This window comes from Haliotis asinina, chromosome 1 (genome assembly GCF_037392515.1).
Source record: "Haliotis asinina isolate JCU_RB_2024 chromosome 1, JCU_Hal_asi_v2, whole genome shotgun sequence".
Lineage (NCBI taxonomy): Eukaryota > Metazoa > Mollusca > Gastropoda > Lepetellida > Haliotidae > Haliotis > Haliotis asinina.
In genome coordinates this window covers 96988681-97003063 of record NC_090280.1, presented here as the reverse complement: position 1 = coordinate 97003063, position 14383 = coordinate 96988681, and the positions used below count along the sequence as shown (strand labels likewise).

Below are 14383 nucleotides of genomic sequence, written 5' to 3'. Positions count from 1 at the left end.
TGAAACAGCCAATCGGAAGCCGTCGTTACACTTGAGTGCATATCCACCCGCTATGACTGGGTTCGGTCTCCCGAGGGCTTCGTTTCGGGGGAAGTAAGCCCAAGTACAAAATATTGCACTTTTGAATCGCGATTGTACGCTTATAATTGTGTTTATTTGTTTTTTTAAAAGCAGCAATGTATATTATATGTCATGAATAAGTGATAAATGTGTTTTAATTATGTTTCATTTTTTGGTTGCATGTGACCTTTAACAAATATGAGTAGTATAGTGGGACTATGTAACTGATACAGGTTTGAATACAAGACTGTAAACTGAATGAAAAGACATGGTATAACCTATACGAGCTGATATAACCATTATAAGACATGGTATTACCAATATAACGTTTACAATTAACTCGTTAAAGCATGCATTAAGCTCTGAAACTATGAAACTACTTTCATAAATATAAACAATACTTGCTACAAAGAAGTAAATAAAGTAAAGAGAACGTCTGCTGTGATTTTATCATTTGACAAGAGAATTTCTGCCTGGATTCCTGTAAATAACCTACCAAATCTCAAAAAGAATACATTTAGATTGTGACTTTGATGACAGTCATAATGACTACAAGAAAATATGCCCCAAATATTTATGACAGCTAACTTGTTATGGTTAACATTATTGGAGCTACCGTAAGGTATTTTATTCCAAAGTGAAAAAGACCACATTCTAGCTCTACACAAATTCCCCCCGACTGTTCAAAAGTGCCTGTGCCACTCAACACTATTTCAGATCAAGGCATGGCTGTTTATTGTATAACTACTTTAACACAGAGGGTATGGTGGTAAATAGGATGTCAACTACACTGAATGTAACTGGAGATCTTAGCCAGCTGAAAGTGGTAGAACCAAGGCATGAAGTACATAATATAGCACCCAAGGGTCTACTATCAATGACGTTACAACTGGAGTGAAAACTGACAACTCAGATTGTAGGATACAAGAAGTTCCCCATGGAACTCCTACATTAATTAACTTTCAAACTAAGGACGTAGAGTGAGTATGGTCTTTTGTCACGTTTACCAATCTTCCAGCAATATCACTGCAGGGGGGAGCCAAAAAATAAATAGATTCAAAAGTGATTAGTATATGATGTACTTTGGTCATGTGATGATTCATCATTATATTCTGATTAGCTTGACACTGTGTACATGTACTTAAAATTATTTGTTGATATTTGCTTTGTATTTGCTCTCTGGGTACTAGACAAATTTCGGTTGCAGGACAATACAGTTTACCTATTTTACTTTCCATCAACATTTGAAAAGTAAATAATAACACATTTATGGAATATTTCTCTCAAAATCATGAACAAATAAACTAAAGTTCAGTAATGCGGAATCCAGGAAGTCTGGTAAAACAACACTTGCCACATCTGAAGTAATCACAAATGATGTTAAGCAAACAGTCTACTCTACCCGGAGCTACATGTTAATACTTCAGACATACCACACAACCATATATTGCCAAGGGCACAAACTGCTATGCAAGTAAGAATTTGCAGAAAGCAAATATGGATGTCATTACACAAGAGCATTGCATTACAGCTACTTAAAATACTACTAGTGTTAATTAGAAACAAAAGTTCTAAAGCAAGTTTCAAAACAGTTCAAATTTTGCCAATTTTTCTGCAATACTAACAAAGAGGGTCCAGTCTTAGAACTCAATTGATTGAAAAGCAGTCCGGAACTATCTGTATGTATGAATGCACACATATAAGTACTGTAATTTGTACAATACAGGCATTGAAAATTATCCCAAAACATCCTCTATAAAAAGACTTCTAAAAGCAAACTTGAGTGACATTTTGGAATGGCCAAATGCAAGAATTCCTAAAGCATGTTCTACAATCTAAAAGCAATACATGCTATGGTTGATCTAAAAGCAGAAAATAACAAAACTCCTCATTTTTAACTTCAGTTAAATTGTAATTATTTCAGGGGTATTTATATATACTGAACAGCAAAACAAGTGCAAGTTTCGAAAAAATGAAATCTCATTGAAAGTAAGCATCCATTTAAAAACTCAGTTGTTACTTTTGCTGTTCAGTATGCTTCATTATAATCTGGTCCAAAAGAATATTTCAACCTACAAACACAATTTTACAAATGAAAAAAATTTGTTCAGTTATAAAAATGAGAGTTTTGAACTAAAAATCTAACTGCTGCTAAACATGTGCGTGTTCAAGCATCAGGATAACACGCTGAGCCTCCTTTCACATACTATTGTAGCACTACAGCCATCATACATCCAGTACTGCTACAGTCTTACGACACCCGTAGTGCAACAGTAGCTTGTGAAATTGGGCCCCAGTCAGAGTGTACATTAATTTCTACTAACCACACACACAAACACACACCCTTCACACCAGCATTAATTAGACTAAATATCAAAAACATGTCAGTAATGATATATATATATATGCAAGACATTAAGTAATTAGAAGACTAAAAGTTCCAGTACATGAGTCTCGAGCAAAGCAGTTCTCACTTGAGTTCATCCAAATCACTATCAATTAATTTCTAAAATGTATTAGACACCAAAACTGAGAACATTGAGTGTTCAGGAATATTTTCAAAAGCATGCTTTTTAAAAAAATTGCGTGAAATTGTTTCAAAGCAGTGGGAGTAAATATGAAATATTAGTCAGGGGTTGAAACTAAGACTGAATCTTCAGGTAAATATGAACTAAAAATTGATAATCATCCCATAGGATTGACAGTTTTGCACATTCCAGTGAGTCTGAGAGATTTCTTAGTTTCAGTCCCTGTAGTTTTATCATATCTGAATGTTCCTATATCAACACTCTGCAAACTCAGGAGGATGTTGCCGTGACAATGAGGACAGCGGCAACGGTGGGTCAAGGCAAGAGGCTGAATCAGACAAGCCACAATGCATGCAGGAAGTTTCCAACACACAACAACCTTGTACCACAAAGGGGGGCTGTCTGGACCAAAATATTTCCAAGAGATCACAACGTGTGATCATGGCGTTCAGACAGAGAACAGATTCCTAAGAATGAAGTCCCTTGTTTACGAAATTAGAATATCTTGTTAGAAGTTTGAGTCTGGTAGCTGGAAATTTGGTTGAATCTAAAGTCCAGTAGCTCCCCCCTGGCGTACAGCTAGGTTCCGTTAATTATATCCATGCAGATTGGAAGCCACGTCGGAATGTCACTAAACCACAGTCATGATCAACCATCCTCAACGTTGTGACCTCTTCAGATGTGATTGACACTTAACAACCTCCCCCATTGTGAACGAAAAGGTTGTCACACGTGACGAGCAAGGCAAACTTCCTGCGCTACACCGATACCGATCTGAAGACCGGCGAGCTGGCCTCAGCCCCTTACCTGTTGAGAGCATTCAGCATCTCAATCACCACCAATGTTGACAGGGCCATCGTCATCGGCTTAGGGTGACCGAACACTTCACAGTCAATACCAGCAAACATCTCATCCTGAGCCAAGCACTGGGCTTGGTGGGTCTGCAGAGTGAGAAGTGATTAGCAAAGGAAAAGCGAAATGTTTAGTTAGAACTGAGCGAGTTGGAACCGAGTGAGTCTGCTGTTGTGAGAACACCATCAGGTACAGGAACAACCTAAGCTGGATAGACAGATGAGTTAGGCATGCGGGCAAGCGGCGACGCAGACAGCTCGAGGCCAGTCTGGTTTTCTCCTGAATGAGAAGGTTGCGTGCGGGCAGGCAAGGCAAGCGAGCTTTCAGCATAGTAGGTTCAGTAGATGGTATCAACCATCCCATCACCAGGATTGTGAGTAATGAAACACAAGTTGCCAGTAGACGCAATAACTGCATAATCAGCAATATTAAATAATTTATCTAAAAAAATCCTCAACCATATAAATATAAATTTGACATTATAGTCAGTAAATTTTATACTGCTTACTGGCAACTGTGGTATAATGAAATGAGGTGATAAGGTTTTCCTAACTGCAGATTATTAATTGACAAGGACTTTACCTGTTCAATGCATTAAGCATCTCAATTGTGACTAATACTGACAGAGCCATAGTCATTGGATGAGGATCATTAAATACATTGCAGTCGACACCCGGGAACATCCTGGGCTCGGCCGGGCACTGCATGTGATGTGTCTGCAAACGCAGGTGAAGGTAGCATCATGAACCATGGAGTACAACAGTTTACTCATCACACGTGTTAATCAAGCTCGTTATTGGGGAACAGACTGGATATATATTTACAGCCAAACAAATTCATTACAAAAGAATTGGAAATGATAAAACTATATGCAACTATCATATTGTCTAAAAAAGAAGAATTTAGTAAGTTTCTATTAGTTGGAAGGAACTTTTCATGGTTAAAAAGAAATTGAACTGAAAAGCAAACATCAATAACGCATGGAAGAAAAATAAAAGAAACTACTACACATTCTCTGAATATATTACCAGTCTTACTCATACTGCTGTTCCAAAACAAATTTCTTAAACTGATAATCACAACATAAAGCAAGTGAATAGTTTTATACTGCAATCAACAATACTCCCGCTACACAGCAGTCATATCAAACCTGTGGTCAATAGTATGAGCACCGATCCACTATCTGGGTACAGTGAGTGAGTTTGGTTTCACGCCGCTTTTAGCAATATTCCAGCAATATCACGCTGGGACACCAGAAAATGGGCTTCACACATTGTACCCATGTGGGGAATCAAACCCGGGTCTTCGGCGTGACGAGTGAACGCCTTAACCACTAGGCTATCCCTCCACCCCTATCTGGGTACAGAGCCACACAGGTCACATGTTGTGAATAATATTAAACAGTTACAACATGGCTAAAATAATGATTTGTGACAATAACTGTTAACTCTATGACTCAATTATGTAAAACAACTTAGTTCACTACTGAATCAAAATGTTAAAAGTACATCAAACTTTGGTGCGACTGTGAGTGAGTGATTGAATATAGTTTTACACTTTCAGCAATTTTCCAGCCACATCACGGCGGAGGACACCAGAAAAGGGCCTCCATACAGTGTACCCATGTGGGTATTTGACCCTCTGCACTCGGCATGGGTGAGGGCTTTCACTACTCGGCTTAAACCTAAATGTCAGAGCTAATGTGGGTGTCGGATCAGCTACAAGTGTTTTAGAGCCACATTCAAGATTACTTCCATATCCTTGCATGTGAGTGTGTGGCTGTGCGTATTTTTCAGGACTATCACTCAATTACATTAACTATCCCAGAACCTACCAACTGTTGCTTAATTCCCTTGATGCCTAGAGCCAGGCAGTGTTTACAAGTGCCATGTCTTAACATCTTTTAGTATGACATGGTTTGTGGTTTGGACAACATATTTCTATTTCTCTTGAAAAAAAAATGGCTTCCCACAAGGCCATTCAGGGTGCTCTGTATTGGGTTGCGATAAAGGCCAAGGCCATTTACCAAACTCCACCATTACACACAAATAATGGTACCAAATAATGATCATAATTGTTGGAATCTTGGCTTCAAATCCATAATTAGCGGATCTGTCTTGTCTTATTGGTAATCCTGTACACCTGTATGCGTGTGTGTGTGGTTTTTTTTGTTTTTATAATGAAGTTGTGATGTCAGCTTCATGTGAGTGAGTGACTCCATGGGTGTTGTTACCAGTTGGTAGTAGTTGAGTCCGGGGCCTTTGTCGTACAGCATGAACCACCAGGCGGCAGCACCAACAGTTGCACAACCAACATAGACTGAAACATAAAAGTCATATATAAGGGGAGGCTGAAATCCTTCAGTACCAACAGATACCAGTGCACCACCAGACTTGTACCAAGTTTGGTGAAGAAATAGTGAATGGTTTTGGTCCTAAAAAGAGCACTCCCACCAAATTTAGTCAAACTTGAACTTGTTGCTATGGAAACACAAAAAAATATTTTTTTCAGAAGACCAAAACTGCCAAAAGGCACCAGTACACCACCAGATCAATCTATGTAACAAGTTTGATGAGATATTTTGAAAGGTTTTACATTTCTGCTCCGGAAAAGAACACTACCACCTAATTCAGTCAAAGTCAAACATGTTGCCATGGAAATGCATAAAAACATTGTATTCAGAAATCCAAACTAACAAAAGGCAACAATACACTACAAGATCTATCTATGTGCCAAATTTGGTGAAGAAAGAGTAAACAGTTTTGAAGTTCTGTTCAGGCAGACGGAAGGCATTTTAATACCCCTTGCAAAACTCGTTGCAGTCAATAAACATTGAATGCACGCTGATTAATGGTGTTAAATGTCAGAGCGTGACACTCACTTCCAATAGCCATGTAACGGAAGAACAGCCACCCAGTGATGAGGCCTTCCTTGGGGTTCCTGGGGGGTCTCTTCATGATGTCCAAGTCTGGGGGGTTGAATCCGAGGGCAGTGGCGGGGAAACCATCAGTCACCAAGTTCACCCACAGCAGCTGTACAGGGATGAGAGCCTCAGGAATACCCAGAGCAGCAGTCAAGAAGATGCTGGAAAGAAGAGCTCGCGAGTGAGTGATAAAGTGATTGCAAGCAAGTTTATTACAAACCCATTTTAGTGCGATATTATCCTTTCAGCCACTGTTTAATGTCCTACTTACAGCAATATGACTGCAATCAAAAACTATGGAACAGACAAACCTGTGACTGATATCACGATCAACAATTTTGCTTTGTTTCATAAAGCTTCTGTTGTAAATAAGTTACAGTATAGGAGGTGACAGTCAGTGCGACCATAGCTTTGCGAAAGGGCACCCTTAAATGATAACATACTAACAAGTAAGTCTGACGAATCAATCGATGAAGTCAGTTGACAGATTTTCATAGGTTGTTACACAAAAACAGTTTGACTTACCATACCACTTCACCAATGTTGGACGAAATAAGGTAACGGATGAACTGTTTCATGTTGTTGTAGATAGCACGACCTTCTTCAACGGCAGCAACAATGGTCGAAAAGTTGTCATCAGCCAACACCATCTGTGGGACTTGGTTAAGGACACAAAAACAACCTTGACCAACAGGTCAAACAGTATCTCCAATGACAGGTCAAAACAGTATCTCCACCGACAGGTCAAACAGTATCTCTGCCAACAGGTCAAATATTATCTCCACCAATAGATCAAACAGAAGGGGGATCATGGTCACTTACAGTTGTGCTACTGAGCTACGTTTATAGTTATGTGCTACACTGGGCAATATTCAACTTTCCTATGTCAATCAAGTCTTGGTCAGACAATTCTGTGATCAATATTTTAAACGCTTTAACCCCAAGCCTAAACTACCGCTGAACAGCAAGTGAGTAAGTAAGTTTTAAGTGAGATAGAAATTGTCAGGCAAACAATGTCTATGAAAGGATATCAGAAGCACTCTTGGCAACGGCAGTTCCGGAACCCATGGCAATTCCAATCTCGGCTTTCTTCAGAGCAGGAGCGTCATTCACACCATCACCAGTCTGAATGAAACAGGAACTAACATCACAACAGGCTGTAGCCAGCATAAGCTTATCCAGTAGACTGATTTATACATATTTATTTCCAATGAAAGGAACCGAATTGGTAAACAAGCATAAGTTTACATAAATACCGCTCCGGCAATATTCATGAACATACAGTGAGTGAATTTTGCTATATGCCTCTTATTGCAATATTCCAGCAATATCACAGGGGCAGCTTCACACACTGCTGCATATATCAGCTTTTGCGGGCAGCGAAAACTTTCATCACTACCCCACCTCACGAAATGTACGGAAGAACAAAAGAGATAAAAAGAGGAGAGACGCACCAAGTTTTGGGGCGGTTACAGGTTGTATACTTCAGTTGGAATGCGCATACCAAAGTGCAGTGATAACTAACTGTAATTACTGCTCTGCTGAGTTGGTTGTAACTGCAGTTAACTGTATTCTATAACAAATCAAGTGAATGGGGAAAGTAAGAGAAGACTACACCACTGCACAAGCTGTGTGCCTTGTTTCATATGGGTTGAGTTGATTTGTAGTTTTACATCACATCGGCATTGTTTCAGCCACATAGTGGTGAGACCAAGTCCTCACATACTTAAACTAGATTCTAGTGCATGCTCTAGTCTCTGAAAACCAATGCTGATAACATATCAAAGGGAAATAACCACTAACCATAGCAGAGATTTCGCCCTCTCCTTGCAAGTATTCTACAATCTTGGACTTATGAGCAGGCTCCACTCGGGCGAAGAGACGAGCTCTCATGACAGCAGCTCTTTGGTCTTCAGGGGCGAGGTCATCAAACTCACGACCAGTGAAAGAGAATCCCTCTGTAGCCTCGTTCTCCTTGAACACGCCAATTCTACGGCAGATAGCTTCAGCAGTAGCCTGAAAACAAAAAGCAACCCAAAATTGTCATACAGCATCATGGATTCCAGCTAAATTTCATACATGTGAACGAAAATAAAAAAAATCCTAAGAGCCACCTTTTCCTCCTCCAATAATTTGACACTGATCAGGAGAATGTCTGCCGTCCATGGATCAAGATTGATATGTTATCATCTACATCTGTTGTAGCAGCTGAAGGGAAAGTGACAAAAGACAAACCAAGAAACTCTCACATGTGAAAAATGTGATATGCCTCAGAGCATGATCAGACCACCTGAGGAGACTTCTTGTCTTATTTGTCACGCAAATAATAGAGGGAATACTATTCAATCCATGGATTTATTGCCATCAGGTTATGACCACAGTCCACTGATCCAGCACACGTCAGGCTGGGACCCTGACTCCCAGGGGACAGACTAACCGTAAAAATCTCCTCCTTACCTTGTTGTCTCCAGTGATGACAATGACACGGATACCAGCATTGCGGCAGTCGTTGATGGAGGCGAGAACTTCAGTACGAGGGGGATCCAACATACCAACAATACCAACGAAGGTCATGTTTGTCTGGAATGCGATATACTCAGTAAATACCTAAATTTCAACCTAAAATTCTCAGAAGTTTAAGTTTATTTAGGGGAGTGATACACAAGCACTTCATGATCAAATTATGCCACAGTCATTATGAAACTGCTGACACAATGAAACATGTCAACTAAGTCAGCGAGCCTGACCACCAGATTCAGTTAGTCACCTCCTACAAGCACTGGTTGCTGGAGACCAACTCTATCCTGGGTTTTCATGGGTTACATAACTGTAAAACTGCTGAGGTAGAGTTAAACCAGTGACTGATGACATGATCATAAAAATACAAGCCTGATAACAGATCCAGTCATGTAATAGCGACTGCCCACAAGTTATCTACTACTCCGATATTGACTGACCTCATACTGGATGAACTTGCGCGAGTCTTCCAAGTCCATGTCTTCACGGCGTGGTGGGTTGTCAATGGTTGCCAGGGCCAGGCAACGTAGAGTGTCACGTCCTGCAAAACACACACACCACATCACTTTCTACAGGTTAGGAATTGCCGCAAATACATCAACTAACAGACCAGCTGGTGATAAGATTCACTATTGTTTGACATCCTAAACATGGGTGCGAAGACTATAACATTGGGATTCAAACCCACAATTAAATGAGATCAACCAACACCACCTATTAAGCTACATCAAGGTCTGCTTAGAGGACAATGTAATGACAGTTGTCGACAAGCCATACTTATTTCTCTGAGTGATGTACCTGTTCCGTAAGACTTGGTGTGCTTCATGATCTCGTTCTTGATGGCAGAGGACATGGGGACCTTGTTACCTCCAACACGGACATGGGTACAGCGGTCCAGAAGACCCTCAGGTGCTCCCTGAAACAGGTAATCATCTCATCAACATCCCATTACTAACTCATTACCTTAATAGTACTCTTATAAACACAAACCCCCACACTAAAGCAAGTATAAAGGGACATACTTTTACCCATGTAATGCTGATCTCCCCGGGAAGTAGAGATACAAGCTGTTTTTGAGGACCTATAAGTTACCACTCACATCACCTTCGCATCCCACTGGGGACCTATTTCCTGCTGTGCAAGTTAAGTAATTAGTCTCAAGTACCATATATATTGGTAACACCATTAGCAACACCCTCTTGCAGAACTTAGGAAACGGAATATTCAAATCTTTGAAAAATATCAATGAAGTGACACCATATTTAGTTTTCAATTTGCATTCTGTCTGAAAATAGTTTTGTGTTATCAGTACTTTTCAAAATTTCTACTCCCAAATCTACCTCCCCTCCATCTACAGAGTGTCAACCTAGACAGTGAGCCTGACCACCCTATGTTGTCAGTCCCTTTAAGACAAACCAAGAGTTTCTGAAGACCAATTCTGAGTCAGGATTTTCATGAGTAATTATATAACTAATCGCCAGTGATCAAACGTCATTCCACACTGTTCACTGGCCTACCCCCTGAAATCACAAGCACCTCACCTTGCAGAACATGCGAGCGCCTCCAGGTGCCCTGGTAGGTTTGTTGGGAACACAGTAGACACTCATGGACTTGCGGTCACGGGAGAACTCCAGAGTGAACTCTTTCTTCCACATGTTTTGGATAACCTGGTTCGCAGCGACACCAGATTCACGCTTGTTCAGACCGGATTTGTCAGTGTTGTAGACGTTCATCTTCTCTACTAGCACAGTCAGGGCTGTCTCGGTGGCCTCGCCTACCTTCTCATACTGGTTCTTGGCCTATAAGGAACACGAGAGAGTTTGGGTGAGTGAGTTTGGGGAGTGAGAGTGAGCAAGAGTGTATAGTGATGAAGCATTATTTGAATACTGTGCTCATAAAATAGCCTTCACAGAATCATGAATAAGCAACTTCTGGGATCCAACACTTGACAAAGTTTGAACTTAACTTTAAAACTATTATTTCAGAATTATTCATGATCAGAGGCTACTTTCATGAAGCAACCTTTACTAAGATTAACCTTAACTCCCATTTTTTAACACTGCACTAAGGTTACCTTCGTGACTTATGATCACCTTAGTGCTTTGTGAAAGGAGACCCAGATGTCAGAGCTATTCCATAGAGACTTTGAGTAAATACTACTAATTAGCATTGGTGACTTTTATCGTCTTACATCATTGTAGTCAACGCTGGAGTCATTGCACATGCCACAGATGGTTGCCATCTCCTCCAGTCCAGCAAAGTCGGAGCAGCGAATCTTCTTTGACTGATAGAACCTGAAATGTCACAACTTAAAACATCAGAAACAACATCAGTATGACTTCACAGAACTAGGTAGTTAAGATTTTATGAGCACTTCTAGTATGGCTGGTTTTGCACTGATTGACATGTGAAAAGCCAGATTTATGGCTGTGATGCACAAGGTAATGAAGGAGCAAGCATACGCTCCAAAACATGGTGTTATCCACAATTAAAAAGTTGACATTAATAAATCAACTTCAAAATGCCCTTCAAAGATTTGATTGACATGTGGTTGTAACACTTCATATCCATGGCGATGATGCCCAAATGAGCTTGACTCTTCACTTCAACACTTGAGCCAAATCAATCTTGTTAACAGATTAATGAATGTTTGTCGTGAGATTGAAGAGTCCACTTACACATCACCCTCTGGGGCGTATGTTGATCCAGTGATTTCGAACTGGGCAGTCTGGATGTCGTTGCCTTCTACCTTGCTGAACACAAACATCTGAAACAACAAGTTCATCATTCAGATTAAACTTGCAATCAGACAAAGAAACATGTTGCTGTATCATCCTCACTGAAGCAGGATACACTATCAATATTCTTGGACCCACCTGACAACATGACTACCTTCAGAGCCCAGTCTGAATGTCAAAACAAAAAAAAGCATCATTTGAGCAGGGTCCTCTACCTAACACACTTGTCTACTTTATCATTTAAGAATTTATTTTGCAGAAAATGTTGAGGAATTACAATTTTACAAACATTCTCAGATTAGATATACCAGATGTAAACATTACAAGGCTGTCATGTTTGCGTAACAACTAAGTCATTTTGGTTGTTGATTCATTTCATGAACCAGACTGATCAAATTTAGTTTTACACTGCTTTTAGATATTCCTGAAGTATCACGTTCGGGGATATCAGATATGGGTGTCACAAATTGTGCAGGGAACCTAACCTGGGTCTTTGGAGTGACAGGCAAACACCTTAACCACTAAGCTACCGCAACATCCCTCATGAACCAGAAATAGTGAGAACAGATGGAAAGGTACAGTCTCTACATACACAGTGATCAAATAATAACATGACCCTCACCTTGCAGACAGACATCTGATTGGTTGTAAGAGTGCCAGTCTTGTCAGAGCAGATAACAGATGTGCAGCCAAGTGTCTCCACAGAGGGCAGACTCCTCACGATAGCATTCTTCTTGGCCATTCTTCTGGTACCTGCACAGACGAAATAAAACATGAACCAATTCTTATATCTACAATTAACCTTACACAAACATTCAAAGTCAGTATGATGTTCACAGAGAGAGAGGGAGTTTAGTTTTACACAGATTTCAGCAAAATTTCAGCAATATCATGACTGACACCTGAACTGGGCTTTATACAAAGTACCCATGTGGGAGAATGGAACCCAGGTCTTCAGCGTGGTGAGTCAACGCTTTAACAACTAGGCCACCCCAGCACCCCTGGTGTTCAGACAACATACGGTGAGGTGTATTACAGTAACATCATGGCTTAACATGGCTAGAAAGTGCTTGCAAACCAAAGACCTATAAGGGGCAAAAGTTATACCAGGATCCTGGCAAAGTTAAGGAAATCAGCTCTGCACAGTGAATGCCACAGACTGATGCTGTAAAGGCCTTGAAGCACTAAGTTTGAATACACTTCAGGTTAAAAGAGGTCCTTGGCAAACTATACTAGTCGTATGAATGTCATTAGATAGATGCTGATAGTATCCATCACTCGATTGTCTGTTCCAGACTCATTTAACCAATATATTTGGATGCACAGTTTAACAAAACAAAACAAAGAATTCTTGCAGCATCATAAACTAACCAAGAGCCAGACAGGTGGTGATGACAGCGGGCAGACCCTCTGGGATGGCGGCCACAGCCAAGGCGACAGCGATCTTGAAGTAGTAGATGGCACCCTGCAAGAGAAACACGGAGTGAGTGAGGGAACTGGTCTCACCAGCATAGAACAGCCAGAGAAAACAGAACACAATAATCCATGGAATAACACAGGATAATTAATGACACCTAGATTACTCGCACTTTGAAAATCCATATCAATCCTTTCATGGAATCTCATGTTGATTAATCCAAAAGATGATAGAAATAATCCAGAAGTCACACCAACTTCACAGAACTCTGAAACAATCCACTTGAAATTTCAAACTAATATCCAAAGGGGGTTGGGAATTTCAACTAGTAAATCCGTATCTTCTGTGTTCATATCCAATTGAAACTGTCCGATGAATGATCTTGTTGACTGTTTTGCTGTCGAGCAAATCAAGATGAGTACGTTCTCTCTTGTTCCCAATCTGAGGGAACATCTTCAGAGCACAAACTCAATGCCTTAACTCACAATATTCTAAGTATTATGCTTACTATAATTCACATCTCTATTAACTTGAGACTTTGAATGGTTCCACATAATATTTGTTCACCTTGATCCATGATCCGCCATGAGCAGGGTCGTTAAAGTGTCCGATGTTGATGGCCCATACAGCCACACAGATCACGGTGATCACCTGAAGGGAGAACAGTTTCAGTCACATGATTACACGAGTGAGTGAATGAGTTTAGTGTTACGCCACAATCAGCAATATTGTAGCTCTATGGCTACAATCCAGTGATCAACAGCATGAGCAGCGAGCCTGACCAGCTTATCCCATTAGTTGTCTCTTGCGACAAGCATAGTCGCCTTTTATGGCAAGCATAGGTTCAATATGGCCTATTCTACCCTGGACCTACATGGGTCCATGATTACAGGAATAACCAAAACAAGAATATTTAAGGAATGACAGCAGTTTCTGCAATCGTACAACACTTTTGGGTACATCACATTCTGTCCGTGACGGAAATGAAATTTGTGGCTGGACGAGTGAATAGATTACTGACTACTGGTACAAGCCACTAACACTTCCACTGGAGTGTGAACCTTCACTAGTTGAGGTTAACACTAAATCATTCTTAATGCGCGTGTACCTTGGACAGCTGGTTGGAGAACTCATCCAATTTCTGTTGTAAGGGAGTCTTCTCTGTCTCAGTGTCCATCATCTCATTACGGATCTTGCCTGGAACACAAAACACTTGTCAGCCCACACATATATAACAGTATTAAATAAATTACCTGAGTGATTGATTTTAATTTTATGCGAACTGAACCTACCCATCACCTTGACAACAATTATACTGCAATAATTTTTCACATTTTTCTGCTAAAAT

The 14383-nt window shown here is 40.3% G+C and overlaps 1 protein-coding gene across 4 annotated transcripts in view; it reads right to left on the bottom strand.

Annotated features, from left to right (window-relative positions):
- LOC137256067 (calcium-transporting ATPase sarcoplasmic/endoplasmic reticulum type-like) overlaps positions 1–14383 on the bottom strand; it is a 54469-nt gene that overhangs the window by 9569 nt on the left and 30517 nt on the right. For 2 of the 4 annotated variants that reach the window (XM_067793783.1, XM_067793766.1), the window contains exons 9-24: positions 14144–14232; positions 13603–13686; positions 12990–13083; positions 12241–12371; positions 11559–11647; positions 11072–11174; positions 10422–10679; positions 9679–9796; positions 9321–9421; positions 8821–8943; positions 8167–8379; positions 7395–7488; positions 6889–7015; positions 6322–6524; positions 5674–5759; positions 3396–3529 (exon numbers count right to left, since the gene is read on the bottom strand). In XM_067793783.1, coding sequence (XP_067649884.1) covers positions 3396–3529; positions 5674–5759; positions 6322–6524; positions 6889–7015; positions 7395–7488; positions 8167–8379; positions 8821–8943; positions 9321–9421; positions 9679–9796; positions 10422–10679; positions 11072–11174; positions 11559–11647; positions 12241–12371; positions 12990–13083; positions 13603–13686; positions 14144–14232 — 2047 coding nt within the window. Of the gene's footprint in view, positions 1–3395; positions 3530–4022; positions 4157–5673; positions 5760–6321; positions 6525–6888; positions 7016–7394; positions 7489–8166; positions 8380–8820; positions 8944–9320; positions 9422–9678; positions 9797–10421; positions 10680–11071; positions 11175–11558; positions 11648–12240; positions 12372–12989; positions 13084–13602; positions 13687–14143; positions 14233–14383 lie in introns of all 4 variants that reach the window. The other 2 variants (XM_067793756.1, XM_067793774.1) reach the window with 1 other exon arrangement.